Source organism: Hemitrygon akajei, chromosome 23, assembly GCF_048418815.1.
Source record: "Hemitrygon akajei chromosome 23, sHemAka1.3, whole genome shotgun sequence".
Classification (NCBI taxonomy): Eukaryota; Metazoa; Chordata; class Chondrichthyes; order Myliobatiformes; family Dasyatidae; genus Hemitrygon; species Hemitrygon akajei.
This window is the reverse complement of record NC_133146.1, coordinates 42792174-42809687: the sequence shown is the minus strand read 5'-3', so window position 1 is coordinate 42809687 and position 17514 is coordinate 42792174. Positions and strand designations below refer to the sequence as shown.

At 42.6% G+C, this 17514-nt stretch overlaps 1 protein-coding gene across 2 annotated transcripts in view; it reads left to right on the top strand.

Annotated features, from left to right (window-relative positions):
• Positions 1–396: 396 nt before the first annotated feature.
• Positions 397–17514, top strand: part of valopa (vertebrate ancient long opsin a) — a 36176-nt gene continuing 19058 nt past the window's right edge. For both annotated transcript variants that reach the window (XM_073027525.1, XM_073027524.1), the window contains exons 1-2: positions 397–702; positions 10069–10279. In XM_073027525.1, coding sequence (XP_072883626.1) covers positions 471–702; positions 10069–10279 — 443 coding nt within the window. In that variant the 5' untranslated portion in view covers positions 397–470. The remainder of the gene's footprint in view (positions 703–10068; positions 10280–17514) is intronic.

Below are 17514 nucleotides of genomic sequence, written 5' to 3'. Positions count from 1 at the left end.
GGGAGCTCATCGTTTCCAGGTCCAACACAAGTAGTCCCCTTTACGTTCCAGTAGTGCACATTGTAACTTCAAGCCATCGATTTCAGTATAAAAGGGGTCCTCGTACCCCTCCCTTTTCAGACAAGGACTATGCTGTCAGATGTTTCCTGCCTGGAGATAGTTTAACTAATTGCGCAGAACTCCAGGCGCATTTTAAACAGAGAAGTAGGCAAGGAACAAATAATCTATAGTTTATATATATTATTCGTTTGTTCACTGGGGCTGAGGTTTGGTCAACATTAACAAGCCCGTAGTGATTGGTGGATGCTGAAGGCGAATTTCTCCAACTGCGTGCGTAAAGGATGAATTCCTCTTGGGGAAGTACGGTGAACGCAAGCCTGCCCTCTAACACGATCTCCCCACCAGCAGACCCGTTCAGCGGCCCCCTGAACACCATCGAATCCTGGAACTTCAAACTTCTGGCGACTTTAATGTTTTTCGTGACATTTTTATCACTTTCTGAAAACTTCACCGTGTTGTTGGTGACGTACAAATATAAGCAGCTGAGGCAGCCTCTGAATTACATCATTCTCAACTTATCCCTGGCTGATTTCCTCGTCTCGACTATCGGCGGGACTCTGAGCTTTGTCACCAACTTGTATGGATATTTCGTCCTGGGAGAATGGGCGTGTGTTTTAGAAGGATTTTCCGTAACTTTTTTTGGTAAGTCACATTTCTTTTTGAAGATACTAGGCATCAGCTTTATTTCTTGTATCAAGTAAGGTGGCTGTCAACTGTTATAGGTAAAGGTAACCGGGAAGAAAATAGTGAGTAATGTTGGGAATTTAACGTTATACGGACATTTCTATTCGCCTGATTGTATTACTTGATGGAAGATTAGTGCCCTGTGCCTCTGTCACAGGGCATTTGCAGTGAAAATACAGCATTCCTGTATCAGGTTAAGTAGGAAAAAAGACCTATTGCGAATCTCTGGGAGTCCAAGCATTTTCAACAGAAGTTTATTAAGAATGCATCATCTGATCGATTTTATCAGTTGTTCATCCCCGACATGCCGCCGAAGTATGAATCGCAATCCCTTTGCTCCCTCCTCAGTTTCAAGTTGAAAAACTTATTGCAGAGCTCGCGTTTCGTCGCAGAGCGTGGAGCGAAGGCTTCAAATCTGCAGCGAAATGTGCGTCGACCTGAAGCTAGGCGTGTGTTTATTAAACATGGAGTGAAGGTAAACCTTGCTTGGAACATACTACAGTCAGAGAAGGAATCTGTTCTTGCAGTCAAAGGGAAGGGTAAAGCCGGCATTTCAGAACCGTCTGCTGCAATAGTGGCTATTTCTGAGCTTTGCAGCGGTCCTCCTTCGCAGTTATTGAGACCGATTCAAATCTCCACCCCTTTTCCGTCAAGCCAAGTTTCACCGACAGAAGATGCTCTCAGAAACGTAAGCGTGTCCTGTAAACTAGTGCTCCCAGAGACGTTGAAACAAAGGGCCGAAATATAAAATTTGTGTCCCAAAACCATCTGGGCGGACTTTCGCTTTTACCGCCAGAGCAGGGGAAAACCCGACGGGGACGATGCAGAATTGAAGTCAACTTTCTACTAGCCTTTAGTTTGAACGCCGAGCCGTTTTGGCTTGATAGCGAGGAGAAGCTGTTTTAATCAGGCAAAAGCAGACACTGGATATACCTCAGCTGAGAGTGGAAGTAGAACGAAATATTAGTCCGCAGGGGAGAATGGGAACTTCATTCTTCCAATGCACAAGAGTTCGTTGCAATTGCAATTTGACTCAAGTGTAGAGCAGGTGAGCGGAGCTTTGTAGGATCAAAATCACAGACGCGCAACACTATAAGGCTGTCACCCTGTGAAAGCAATAATGCAAATAATCTTCATACTGCCTTTTTATTGTAGCTTGGGTGGAGCGATGCTCAGAGATGAAGCTCAAGTTCAAGCTTATTTGCCATTCAACGGTTCATGAATGTAGTCTAACCCAAACGGCCTTCCTCCGGGGTCAAGGTACAAAATACATCACCAACGCACACGGCACCCTGCACATAGCACACATGGTTACGGTTTGAGAAAACATACAGCCACAAAGAAAGAAAAATATAGCCCAAATCCCTGAGGGGCAAGTGTAAATTGTCCTGGTCTAGCATGTTCTTCCATCGAGCGAACACCAGAGGGCGGCACCAAGCGAACACAGGAGCGCCCAGCTACCAACCCAGTACGGATTTCAACGCGCCCTTCTGCACCGCCGCCGCATGTCATCTGACCCTACTCTGCTTTTAAAAAAAAAACTTAATTAGTTAAAGCAAAATAAAACGAGTATTACCTGATCATTGGGTTGTAAGGAGAAACAGAAAATCAGTACCAGCTTCATTATCACTGAAATATGCAGTAAAATTTGTGGCAGCAGAACTGTGCAAGACAACTTTTACTACCAGTTACAGAACTCAAATAAATAAATGCTGCAGTGCAAAAGCGGTATTATTATTATTTTTATTTTATTTATTATTTCTCTCTGCTAGATTATGTATTGCATTGAACTGCAGCTGCTAAGTTCACAAATTTCACGTCACGCGCCGGTGATAATAAGCCTGATTCTGATTCTGACAGACAGTGTTCATGGGTTCGTGGACCATTGAGAAATCTGACGGCGGAAGGAAAAGAAGCTCAGTGTGGGTCGTCAATCTCCTGCACCTTTTTAATAATGAGAGGAGGGCACGTCCCAGATGGACGCTGCCTTTTTGAGGCACTGCACTTGGAGGTTGTCTCGATGGTGGGGAGGGTTGTGCCCGCGTGAAATGCACTCTCCTGTAATCCTGTGAATGCGAGCCTCCATACCTGGCTGTGAAGCAACCAGGTCAGTATACTCTCCGCAATATAGCTGTAAACATTTGCTAGTCTTTGGTGACGTGCCAAATCTCTCCAAAGTCCGAATGAAGTATAGTCACTGGCGTGCCGCCTTCATGATGGCATCAATGTATTGAGCCCAAGATTGATCTGCTGAGATGTTGATGACCAGAAACTTGAAGCTGCTGACTCTTTCCACAATGAGAACTGGTTTGTGTTCTCCTGACCTCCCCTTCCTCAAGTCCACAGCCAAATCCTTGGTCTGGGTCTAAGAGCAAGGGTGTTTGTGGACACTACTCAACAGCCAACCTACTTTGTATCTGTACACCTCCTCACTTCCAACTGTCAACAACAGAAAATACTGAAGGAAAGTGAGCATTCAGTATGATAACCTTTAAACAGAATCACCAGGATGTGCAGTGTTTTGTAGTGAAACCATCTTTTTTAAAGAATATAATTTATTCTTCATATATGCAATTAATTCAATCAAGTCTGATCTTTATCTATACTTAATTCACCACATTTCTTTACAACGCATTAACACCACTCAAGCTTCCTCCTTAAACAACACAACGGTGAAATATTTGAGAAGGTTGCACACAAGTCCCAGCCCATTGATAAACAATGATAGCGGAACCTTTGACTGTGGTCCATGTTCACTGAGTCTGGGCAGTGGCTGCACCAAAGTTCGTTACATCTCTCTGCATCCAATCCATCGACTTGGAATATGGCATTCATTTGCGGATATCTCCTTCCACTGGAAGAGATTAGCGGCACAGCAAGTTTAGGGCAGAGCAAAGTGTGTCATACATGGGGTTGATGATCCTCCAACAGCAGGTGATGTTTACCTTGGCATGCCTCGCTGGGAGGAGCTGATGTATCACAGAGGATTGTGTTACACAGTTGCTCTAGGTGAACCTTGTCAAGGACCACTGCATTCCTCTCTGGACAATCTTCGGAAACATATATTCCATGAGGAGGTAGATGATCATCTTATCCGCACCACATCCATCTCGAAGCTGGCACAGGGTGGCATTGAATCAGATAGGAAGGGTCCCCTTCACTCTGAGCTAGGAGAGGCCTCGGTGATTGTGAGCTCTGGCAATGAAACATTCTGCCAAATAATGTTGACAAAGAAAAGAAAATCTGCAGATGATGGAAATCCGAGCAAAAACACACACACACACACACACACACACACACACGCATCTATGGAAAAGAGTACAGTTGACGTTTTGGACTGAGGCACTTCATCAGGACTGGAGAGAAAAAGATGAGGAGTCAGTAAGAAGAAGGGATTGGGAGGAACACAAGGAGATAGGTGAAATTGGGAGGCGGGAGAGAGGGGTGAAGTAGAGAGCTGGGAAGTTGATTGGTGAAAGAGATATAGGGCTGGAGAAGGGGGAATCTGGTAGGAGAGGACAGAAGGCCATGGAAATGAGAAAAGGTGTGAGGAGTACCAGAGGAGGTGATGGGCAGGTAAGGAGATATGGTGAAAGGAAATGGGAATGGGGGTCAGCTTGTGGAATCACCTCTCATGTTCCATTTTCTCCTTCTCACTCAAGGCCTCTAGGACATCCCATGTTGTCCCTGCCTGATGGACAGATGGTCAGAGGTGTGAAATATCTAGCTTGGCAGATGGAGATTGGCCTTGTCACACCGTCTTTGACTTTTACAGTGCCAGGTGTGGCTCGGTCAGTGTACCACTCATAACCCTGGAAGCAACGTTGTGAGTTCATTGGGCCATTCTGCAGTCGAGCCACTAAAAGCTAGTCTCACACTCCTGACGGATGGGCTCCGTTAGAAACGTTGAGTATTCATTCCCCTTCATAGATGCTGAGTTTCGTGTGACCTACTTTGAATTTCCAGCAACTGCAGAATCTCTTGTGTCCATGCTCCAGTGCAGCACCACAGAGGGCTCCAGTGTCAAGTACGCGATCACAGCTGGGATGCCACCCAGATGGGCACGAAGGATCCCACGGCACCATTTTTAGCAAGTGTAGTGGAGCTCTCTAGAAGTCCCAAACCTTTCTTCTTTAAACAATATCACCACAAAATTCTCTGCTCTTCTCACATTATCAAATGATGGACTTCCTAAGCACAAATGGACAGGCACATTCCCTACATTGCACCCCTTCAAACGTTCTTTATCAGATGTAAAGCTTTTTGGAATATTTTCAGATTTTGCAATATACTGCACCTGTCTTTAAGAATAGTTCTTTATGTGCCTGCGCATTCCAGATAACTGACACTCTGTTTAATAAGAAAAAAAAATACTCCCTCACAACTCTCCTTTAAACTTTACCCCTCAGCCTTAAACTTAGGCTTTCTAGTATTTAACATTTCCACTCTGGGAAAATGACGCTGACTATCTTCCCTATCTACGCTCTTTATAATGCTTTACACGCCGTGAGCTCACTCCTCGGCCTTTGGCACTCCAGACAGAGAAATCTAAGTTTATCCAAATTCTCTTTCTAGCTAATACGACCTCAATTCAGGTGAATCAGTTTTCCACCCATTCCTCAGCCCCCACTTCCTTCCTATGGAAGGAGAATAAAAGGACTAAGTGAACTCAAAACGTGTGTGACCCTCAGGTTCGGCTGGCGGCGTTAGTCTAGGGAAGACAGTTTCTGGCCCCACCAAACATATGGAATCTGAGGTCTAAAACCTCCTGTTTGTGATCAGTTCCCCTGTTACAAATCAGCACCACAAAATAATAGACAGCACACCATATGCAATTAAATGATTTGGCTTTATAATTTTTAATTTGACTAAAGGAAACAAAAAGTGACCATGGACGTCACTTGCCAGCTGTCTACATAACGTGCAAACCAGGGCAGTGTGTTATGGAGAGCAAGCTGCTGCCCTTGCACCAAGCTCCCCCTCTCCACGCAGCCGAGAAGTCTAAAGGAATGACAGAGACCGATACAATTCGGCATCAGTGGCGTCGCAGGAGTTGCCAGTCATTATTGAACTCTGTCTGGGACTGCCTTAGGGACTTCAGCTTCGGATATTTCTTCTGAGATTACACCTGAAGCCTTCCCCTTGAGTGGGTATAGCCGCAAGGCAGCGGAGGTGTGAGATCAGAGTTTTCCTTCTCCTAGATGAGTTGCAAACCGCGACGAGACGACCCCATCTGCCCGAAGTGACGGGTTTTAAGGTGCCAGTAACCCGGCTTTTTCCTTTCTCCTGTCAGTAGAAACAGTTCTGCCGGGCTTAGTAGCTAAGCCACATGTGAAGGCCAGGGGCTGGACCTGGTTGTCAGAGGATATTTGAGGCACACACAATTGGGAACATTTAATCGGTACTGGGAGCTTATCCCCACTACCATCCCCAGCTCTAACAACCTTGAGGAACTGTAAGGGTATCAGAGTTTGAGTAATTAGCCTAGGTTGTGGCAATTCAGCTAACTGATGCTGGAAGACTTTTCAGCCAAAAGAAAAAACTGTTAGGGAGATTGCTGATATTCAAAGTGACTTTTCTGAATTGATTGAGAGAACAAAGTATTTGCAATGGTTTTTAATGTGAATAAAACTAATCTTCATCCTTTCCTGGCAGTATTTGCACATGGATTGCTGTGCACATGGTTATCTTTGTTCATTTTTGCTGGCAAATATTTGGATGGAACTATGAAATATTTGCTGACTTTAAGAGCAGTCAGTCCGCAAGTAATTAAAATCTTTAGCGGTACCGTTCATGATGTGACAGAGTTGATATATTAAAGTTAGTTGCCAAGATGGGAATTGGTCTGGGAGTAAGAGCTGTGATTCGGGAATGGGAAGGACGGTGGTGGTGCAAGCAGTTTAAGATTCTGGAATTGATAGGAGATGGATCCTTGAAGTGTGAAGTAAATTGTACAAGCCCTAGAAACTAGGGACCAGTGATCACTATAAATGCACTCTATTTGTGTGTGATAGTAAGCGTGAACAATTGTAGAAGTCTGGAAAGCAACAAACTAGAATGGAAAGTCGGGATTTGAAGCTGGAAATATTGAGGAGGACAGCAGCAAACAGTGTCTTTGGGGAAGAGGAAATCAGAAAAAAGTAAGCCCAAAACTGTTAATGTTCTCTGTCAAGCTATCAGACCTCTGGCTGTTCACTGTCTCCTACTCATCAGCAGATTCTCTGCTTTGATCACTACTGTTCATGACTGTTGATGTACTCTATTTAAGCTTTGCTTGTTATTATGCCCCTACCTTAAACAATACTCTTCTTAAAATTGCTAGGTGAAAAATAACGAGTAGGATTGGACAGTATTTTGGTGTGCTTCCCAATGTGCCAAAACATGTCATGGGCCTTATGGCTTACCGTAGATTGTTGAGTTTCTGGGGTTTTTGAACACCTGTATTTTCTAATCAGTATCTTAACTAGAGTTGTTAAATCTTGTGTTTTTGGATTAACCTTGTCAAGTTAATTGTGGCTGGCATATGTTTCCCAAGGTCTATAATCATTTAAAGAGGTCTCCCATTCAGTGCCGCAAGAGGATCATTGTGTTGGACAGAATGAATTGTCTTGTGGTGGTGTTCAGTTGCTCCTCTGGGGCTCCGTTGGTATTCCAGTGTTTAATTTCTTGTTTCTATCTCTTCTCGGGGATCCTGCCTTTCCTCTGCTCCTGGTTTGAGACATGAGCCTGCCGTCTGCAGTTCCTGTGAGCAGGGTTGTGTCTGAGAGGACAAATTACCCCGTGGTGTCGCTCAGTCCCTCCTCCAAGGCTCTGATTCCAACATTAAACTCTTGTTTCTCTCACTTCCTAGGGATCCTGCCATTTCTCCGCACCTGGGTCCAGTCCTTCATGAGTTCACTGTGACAAAACAACTTTTTGTCAATACTAGACATAAAACTTTATAATTTAATGAAACAGCCTTTGAGATTTCAGAAGTACATAGCTTATATAATTTTAGCCAGTTTTTTTTCAACAACCAATTGATTCCCTTTTTATTTCACTTGTGTGTTCTGAGGATACAGAATTAGATGGGATTATGAGGAGGGTGGACAATTTGAAAAGGACATGTATAAGCTAAAGTGTGTGTGTGAGAATAAAGTAGGTGGAATGATGTGATGAAATGTAAGGTTATTCGGTTTGGTGCATGAACCGAAAAGCAGAGTATTTGTTATGATGATCAAAAAGGCCTGAGCATCCTTGTTCACTGAAAGCTAATAGGTGAAGGGATCTTCCAACCTTACCTGAAGTTGACAACTCAATTTTCTTTCAGGTCTTAGCAAAAACTTAAACATTTTCAACCCTTTCACAAGTGGAAATACACTTTATTCAAATCATGTCCCTGAATAATGGCTGGAAACATGCTTAGAGGGCCCAGGCGTTATCAAAATCTCCGGAGTGTGGGAAGTAGAATAGGCCATTCGGCTATTCCTACTTGGTCAATGAATGAGAACAATACAGCATGGCAACAGGACCTTCAGCCCAACTTGTTCATACCAATCAAGAATACCCATCTATTTGCCCACATTTGACCCATATCCCTTTCCTCCATTCCAATGAATTCCTTTTCATTTAGATTCCGTGATCGTTGAGGTAAAAGAAGCAGCTGCAGCCTTATTTGCTGAGAGGGGTTCAAAGTTTAGAGTGGCAACTCAATCAGTTTGGATTTGCAGTCTTTGACGTGGTGGAGCAAATCATTCTCTTCCAACATCTCTCCTTGGCTCTCCTCCTGGAAGGGTTACTCTTCACTGGGTTGACTAACCGGTCTTCAGAAAAGAATCATATGCATTGAAAATCATGCAAATGGTAAATTCTTCACTCCCACGTCTTTAATTCAGGAGTTCTTCATTCATCTAGTTTTGGCTTTCTCCCTTTTCTCATCTATGATTTGCCTTTTGATTTCATCATCTAAAAACACAAGTTAGTGGAAGATCCTTGGACCGATCACACCACGAGCAACTCACTCCAGTCCTCTTCTGGCATTTTGCAGTGGGTAGGGTTTGGCTAGGAGGCTGGAGCTGATGAGTGTCATGAGCTGTCTCCTGAAGCATTTCATGATGGTGGATCTCAGAACCATCAAGTCATCATAGTGGAAAGACATGTTACCTTGCTCTTCTTCCATACTGGGCTGATAGTGACCTTCTTAAAGCAGGTGGGAACCTCAGACCTCAGGAGAGTATGAGCAGAAAATATCACGAGTTGTTTCTATGCCATCAATCACTGAGAATTATTTATGTTAGTGTGCAATATTCTTGATAATATTTTTATTGAAGGAACATTTTGTTGAGTGTTTCATCAAATAACCTACTTACATTGAATGATACTGATGAATATTTACAGTAGGAATTTCAGCTTGTTCATTTTGGACTTGTAAATAAGGAGCAGTCATTTCTGATATTCCCTGCAGATTGATCTGGCAAATTCAATAAATTATGTTACGCATTGTTATTCACTGTGGTTCAATGTGAAAGCCTCATATATTCAAAGAGACGCTTGCTGAACAAGCATCTCATTTACCTTCCTAAAATGATTTTTGATGTTTAGGATTTAGTAGTATTATCAGGACAGGAGGTGAAGGTGGTAGATGATGGCTTGATAAGGAAATTCTAAATCAAAAACATTTCCACCGGTGACTGCATGGGTGGAGAGAGGAGTCTAGCTGGTGAGTCATATTTATTGAGAACGTTATTTATTTATTAAGTAACACAACTTTTCATCTACTGAGATTATTAGTTTGGATTAAGTGGATCTATTGAACTGAAAAGATTGTAACTTCAGTGAGCAACACACACAAAATGCTAGAGGAATTCAGCAATACAGACAGCATCTATAGAGGGGAATAAACAGTCGATGTTTTGGGCCGAGACCCTTAATCCCAGTGAATCCTGATGATGAAGGGTCTCAGCCTGAAACTTCGACTGTTTACTCCTGTCCATAGATGCTGTTGGACTTGCTGAGTTCCTCCAGCATTTTGTGTGTGATCCTCAGAACCTTTTATATCAGTGAGATTATTTACAATTTTTTGTAAATCACCAATTTATCTTGGTTCCAGTTATGAATAAATTATTTTCCTGCATTTTGGTGGGAGATATTTATGTACCATAGTAAGGGATGATTGAACAAAGAATTGTTTAACCTGCTTGAATGACACTGTTTGATTAAAAGTCTACATAGCAATGGAATGTTGTATGGATGGTATACTTTAGATACTTTGTATACTTGTGTGAACACAATTACATAAATAGAAATTACAGATGTGATTATTAGGGTTCTGTGTCTGTTTTTCAGGGATTGTGGCACTTTGGTCATTAGCAGTGTTAGCCTTTGAGCGGTATTTTGTGATCTGCCGACCATTGGGTAATGTCCGTTTGCAAGGAAAGCATGCTGCCCTTGGCATTGTCTTCATTTGGGTGTTTTCTTTCATCTGGACCATCCCACCCACCTTCGGCTGGAGCAGTTACACTGTTAGTCCAATTGGCACCACATGTGAACCTAACTGGTAAGTCTGTTACTGAAACACATTCACTATTGAAAGCATTAGGAAAAATGTATGTTAACTTGCAATTGTTACATTTTTCCTGAGCTTAGTTGATTGATACGAATTTGAAACTTTGTATTCCATGGATGATCTACAGTTTTGTTTCCAAGTTACAGACAGACTTAAGCTATGAACTGTAAAAAAACAACACACACAAAATGCTGGTGGAACACAGCAGGCCAGGCAGCATCTATCGTCGACAGCGCTTCTCCCTATAGATGCTGCCTGGCCTGCTGTATTCCACCAGCATTTTGTGTGTGTTGTTTGAATTTCCAACATCTGCAGATTTCCTGGTGTTTGAACTGTAAAATATTTTTTTTTAAACGTCAGAATTTATTCACCCTCTCATAATATTCAGATTGTCAGATGACATTCCTTATATTTTTGTCACAGAATGGTAAAGCCAGCACAGCTCATGTTTATCACATTTTATTTAACATAATAGTGGCATTTTCAGTCCCAATATAAAAAAAAAATACTCTTTATCTTCCATTTCCTCAGAAGAAAGGTTTATGCAAAAGCTTTTGTCCTGAGTAGAACATGTTCTATATGAATTATAGAAGGAAAAATATGTGAGTATCTGGTTATATTGATCATCTTCACTGAAACATTTTGATTTGTTATCCCAATAGTAATTTCATTTTGCTGTGGGGCTTTGGAGTCTCGGTATAATGTGTGCAACGCTGAGTGAGTTGAGTTTAACCTGAGTGCCTTAGGATGGTTTTGAATTCAGGACTGGAAAGATCAGCAAGGGTTCTCACAATTTGTTCTCCAGTGACATTTACAAGAAAGTATACTCTGTGCTAGGTGAGGAGTACGTTAACTTGTGTCTTTTACAATGACTGAAGACTGACAACGCAAAAGAAGAACTAGAGTCAGGAGTTGGCCACTCAGTCCCTTGATGCAACTCCACTATCTAATACCATCATGGTGATCTGATTATACCAGCGGAAGTAAGTTCACTGTGCTTGTATATTTCAGTGTCTCTAGCTCTTTCCAACCTGGTGATAGTAATGTTAATAATATCTCCGTAGGGACAGCACAGCATTCCGTCTGCAAGCTAATGATGCTAGAACTGAGCTGCCAAAGGAGCTCAGCAGGTCAGGCAGCATCTGCGGTGGCAAAGAGTTATGCAATGTTTTGGTTCGAGACCTTGCGTTAAGGCAATTGTCCAGCCTCTGACACTTGTGAGAAAGGACAGCTGTTCAACAGAAGTTTGCAAGTATACGTGAAAGATTTGAGATTGTCCCTATTTGCTCTGGAAACATTTAAACATTCAGTCTACTGGTTTGAGAAATGCCAGCATGATAAACAGATATGGATCATTCTCAAGTTGTCCTTAAGTTACAGTGCACTACTGGAGCTGCACTTTATTTAGTGAAGATGTTCTGACAAGGATTCAAGGTAGGAGTTATATTGATTTTGACCTGCCAATAATAAGACCTTCCAACTGCAGATAGAATTAGACTTTGTCCCAGGAGCTTGATGGCAATGCTACGATGCATCTATTGGCCTTTCCTTTTTTTAGGTGGTGAGAGTTATAGGTTTGGGAGAAGATGTGTAATTCAGCCTATAGATAATTGGCAAGGCAGCCAAGCTACACAGAAAGGAAAAGACTGACTTTTCAGTTTGCTTCTGATTTTTGACTTCAGGGGTGGTTCTGCCAATAGTTTTAAGCTATTCTTTCAAGGCTTTTTGCCTCCTAACTCAACAGATCTGTGTTCAATCCTGACTTTGGAATCAGTTTGTGTGGTATTTGCACACACTTTCTGTGGCAGTGAACATTTGCCTCAGGACCTTCCAGTTTCCTCCAGCTTCACAAAGACATGGCAGTAGGTTAGGTTGCTCTAAAGCTCATCCTTCGGTGTAAGTTAATGGCAAAACAAGTCAAAGGGGAATGTGAGAGGAAAAAAGTTATAGCAGTACAGGGAAATAGGAGGAGGAATGTTATTGATACCTTGGGAGCCAGAATAGATCCAGTGGGCAGAAAGAATGGCTTCCTTCTGTGTTATAACCATAAGACAAAACACATTTTAGTGCAAAGGAGAAATAATTTACTCATCTTTCATTAGCTGATTTTTAAGCTGATGGCTCATAAAAAAAGATGAGACTGGGAAAGACTCACTCAGGCAGAAATCTCACTGTTAAGTGCTTGCTTCCTTTGTCAGAGGCCATGTTGGACATCATTGATTTTCAAGAGCAGAGGAGGAGTGTGAGAGAGTGTAGTTGAGGATCTTCTGTTGTCTTCACCCAAAACTCACTGTCTATGATGGCAATTCAAGGGTATCTGAAATGGAGCCCACATAAATGTTCATATAGGAGGCATGCCAACATGAATAACTTTTCTTGGGCTTCCAGTCAGGTACAGGTATCAATTTCACTGGATGTTTTGATGATAAACTCTGCCATCTTCATCAGGGATGATGCTAACATATCCATAGTAGAGGTTAGTGTGACGCTATTACAGCTTGAAACTTGCCGAATAATGATGGGGTCAGATATGATTAGCCAATTATAATTGAACACTTCCTGCATATGTTTAGTCATCCAAAATGATTACTTTTTCCCAGAGGAGGACAAATCAGGAATGGTTCTTCTTTAACCAGTAATGCAAGGATACATTTTAATTTCATGTTTAGTGAGTGCTGAAATAATCTCACCATCCCAGACATCTGTTATTGTTATCACTGCACATATTCATCTAGAGAAGTATTAAGTATGACACAGTAATAGATATCAACATGTACTTCTGTTCCAGCTCAGAAGGAAACTTCATTAGTAGAATTGACATGCTGAATCTTGTCATCGGATAAGGGTGGCGATTTGATGTACAGAAAAAAATTTGTGGTGCAGTTTTCTCTATTATTGGAGCTGAAAAATCTCAAAATCTTAAAATTACTAATAGAGTGAACCTATTGGAATCAAGGGACAATTGTAACATTCTGAGCAGGTGAAATTCTTGTATTCACTGGACCATTAGTTCACATTTTTGTGTGACAGCTGTAGAGTTTGACTACAGTATGTTAATGGCCCGAGATAACCTACTAGCTGAAATGTTTTTGCTTTTGCTACAGATGAACGTGATGTGTCTTTTCTTATGTATTTAGGATCAACACCTAATAAAGTGTTAGTTTGATATTCAGTGGTTAGACCCTGCTTGAGTGTGGAAGTTCTGTGCATCATGTGAACAAGAACAAGTCCAACTCATTAAACATTTGAGAAGTATTAATTGAGGGCTAACTAACACTCCCAGACTTAGCCAAATGTAAAGCTAGCCAAACTTTGAGTGTTTTTTGAATGTCTCTGACATTCAGAAATACTCAAAAAATTGACTGAATAATTACAATAATTTAAAAATACTATTTGAACAATTTAGAAACAAAAATTTAAGCATCTTTAATTGAACTCAATTAGTTTGAAAATATGTAAGTAATCTAATTTTGACCTTTTCCTTTCAATACAAATGAATGAAAGTGCTTTTTCTGTGCAAATTGTCACCTGATATGTTCAAAGCAGACTCTCCAATGTTGAGTATTAGATGCTCAAGTCATCTCCATGAATCAGGGAATCACAGAAGTTCAGCACAGAAACAGGCCCTTTGGCACAGGTAGTTCATGCCAAACCATTTAAACTTCCTACTCCCATTGACCTGCACCAGGACCATAACCCTCCATATGTCTACCATTCATGTACCTATCCAAACCTCTCTTAAATATTAAAATCAAGCTTGCATGCAGCAGCTGTGCTGGCAGCTCATTCCACACTCTCACAACCCTATGAGTGAAGAAGTTTCCTCTCTTATTCCCCTTAAACATCTCACCTTTCACCTTTAACCCATGACCTCTGATTGTAGACCCATTCAACCTCAGTGGAAAGAGCCTGCTTGCATTTACCCTATCTATACCTTTCATAATGTTGTATACCTCTATCAAATATCCTCTTGATCTTGTATATTCTAATGAATACGGTCCTAACCTGTTCAATCTTTCCTTATAACTCAGGTCCTCCAGACCTGGCAAAATCCTTGTAAAATTTCCTGTACTCTTTCAACCTTGTTTACATCTTTCATATAGGTAGGTGACCAAAACTGCAAACAATATTCCAAATTAGGCCTCACCAACGTCTTGTAGAATTTCAACATAACATCCAATCTTCTGTACTCACACTTGCCTCCATTAAATTCCACCTGCCACTTCTCAGCCAATTTTTTTCCCCTTAGCTGATGAGGGATCTCTGCAGCCATGATAGCTGCCTTCACTGTCCACTACACCCCCCATCTTGGTGCCATCTGCAAATTTGCTGATCCAGTTAACTACATTATTGTGGTGAATTACATATACCTGTCTGGACACGCCCCCCCACTGACTGCTCCTGTGGCTCCTCCCACTGACTGTGGCTCCTCCCACAGACCCCGGTATAAAGGCGATTGGGGCCTGAGCCCTGCCCTCAGTCTCCAGGATGTAGCATGGTGGTCAATTGCTGCTTGTTCTTTCTTCCAGTCAATAAAAGCCTATATCTTGCCTCATGTCTCAGAGAGTTATTGACGGTGCATCAATTATCATCTATATTATTGATATAGATGACAAACAACAACAGACCCAGCACCAGTCCCTGTGGTGTGCCTCTAGTTACAGGCCTCCAGTCAGAGGAGCATCTAGTCCTTTTACAGTGTGGGATCCCTTGTCAATATGTAGAATGTTAAAATCACCTTCTATAACAACCTTGCGTTTCTTCCAAAAGTCTGCGATCTCTCTACGGATTTGATCTAAATTCCTCTGACTGTTGGGTAGTATATAATAAAGCCCCATTTATGTGATCGCACCTTTCTTATTTCTCAGTTCCACCCATAATGCTTCACTAAACAAGTTCTCCAGTCTATCCTGACAGAGCACAGCCGTGACATTTTCCCAACTAGTAACACCACCCCTCCTCCTTTAATCGCTCCCACACTGTCACATGTAAAACAATGTTATCCCAGATTATTGAGCTGCCAGTCCCATCCCTCCTGCAACCAAGTCTCACTAATGGCTATAATATTATAATTCCAGGTATTGATCCATGCTCTGAGCTCGTCTGCCTATGATACCTCTTGCATTGAAGTATACATAGCTCAGAACACTATTTGCACCATGCTCAACCTTTTAATTCCTGACTTTATCTGAGGTCTTACCAATATCTGTCTCAGTAACCTCTCCACTAACTGTTCTGGCACTCTGGTTCCCATCCCACTGCAACTCTCATTTAAACCCCACTGTGCAGCATTCCCACTCAGATATTAGTCCCCTTCCTGTTCAGGTGCAAATTGTCTCTTCTGTACTGGTCCCACTTTCCCTGGAAGAGTGCTCAATGATCCAAAGATCTTATGCACTCCCTCCTACACCAACTCCTTTGCCCTCTATTAAACTGTATAATCTTCCTAGTACTGACCTCACTAGCATGTGGCCTGGGTAGCAATCCTGATATCACAACCCTGGATGCCCTTCCCAAAAACTTAGCATCTATCTCCCTGAACTTCCTTTGCATAACCTCGTCACTCGTTGTACCAATGTCAACAGCCTCTGGCTGTTCACCCTCCCACTTAAGAATGCTGAGGACTCAATCCAAGATGTCCCAGACACTGGCACCTAGGAGGCAACATACAACCGGGAATCTTGTTTTTGCCAAGAGGACCTCCTTTCTGTTTCCCTAACTAACAAATACCCTATCACAGCAGCTCGCCTCTTCTCCCCCTTCCCTTTTGGGTCACAGAGCCAGACTCAGTGCAAGAGACCCTACCACTGAGACATTGCTCTCGTTGTCCCTCCCAACAGTATCCAAAGTGATATACCTGTTGTTGAGGGGGATGGCCACAGGGGTATTTTGCACTGTCTCCTTACTCCCTTTCCCTTTTCTAGCTGTCATCCAGTTTCCTGTGTCCTGCCCCTTGGGTGTAACTACCTCTCTATACATCCTATCTTTCACCCCTTCAGCCTCCTGAATGATCTGGAGTTCATCCAGTTCCAGCTCCAACTCCTTAAAGCAGTTTGTTGGGAGCTGCAGCTGGATGCACTTCTCGCAGTTGTAGTCATGAGGGACTGCAAGATGACTATCCCACTATCCTGCCCGGCATCTCTGCTGTTCTGACTGAGCAAATGTAAAGAAGGGGAAAATACCTCTACCTACAGCTTTTACTTTTTGGCTTCGCAGACTGGAGCCTCTCTTCGCTGAAGTCTCGAAGAGCCAAAGCCTCAAATTCTCCACTCTTTCAACTCCAACAATGGCCGCTCCACTTGCCCCTGCCTTCCTTCAGTTTGTTCTTGCTAATCAATCCCAAGTGCTTTGGTCAGAGCTCCAAACAGCTGCTGTGAGTTGCTGCCTTTTATACTCAGCCAGTGAACCTGAGTGAAATTCAGTCCTCTCAAGCTTCTGATCTCCTGATTGGTCACTGGTCAAAGACTACCAAACAGGTAGAAAGAAGTAGGCTGGCATAAAGGAGCCAAGAATTCAGGATTTCTACATTCACGTGCACTAATTAGCACCCAGTATGGGGAAATATCCGTAGATCCATGTATTAATTCCAGCATTCCCTGCAAACTCCAGAAAACCAACAAACTTCATTCTGTTACCATATTATAAGTCAACTTGTAGGAAAGCATCAGCTATTCCTTGCATTACAAACAACTAAAAAACTATGTTCGGAATCCGATTGGTTTGATAGACTTTTGCCACCCTTCCCCAAAGCTCAAGAGAAGATGCTGGTGAGGCTTCCCACAAAACATGTAAGGATGGGTGTTTGAAGATGCCATCCTGAAGAAGGCCCAGCAGTGGATGTATTTCCTGCGGCTCTTGAGGAAATACGGTCTGCCTCAGGAATTGCTGCTGCAGTTCTACACTGCAGTCATTGAGTCTGTCCTGTGCACCTCCATCATTGTGTGGTTTGGAGCCACCACCAAGCAGGATAGAACCAGACTACAGCGCACAGTGAGGACTGCCGAGCGCATTATTGGAGCCTCCCTGCCCTCTATTGTGGACCTGTACTCTTCCAGGTTGAAGAAGAGGGCGGGGAACATCATAAAGGACTCCTCCCATCCTGCGCACGGACTGTTTGATCTGCTTCCGTCTGGTAGGCGCTTCAGATCCCTCCAGACTAAGACTAATAGGCACTGGAGAAGTTTTTTCCCTACTGCGGTCACTTTGTTGAACAGTTAACTGTCGGC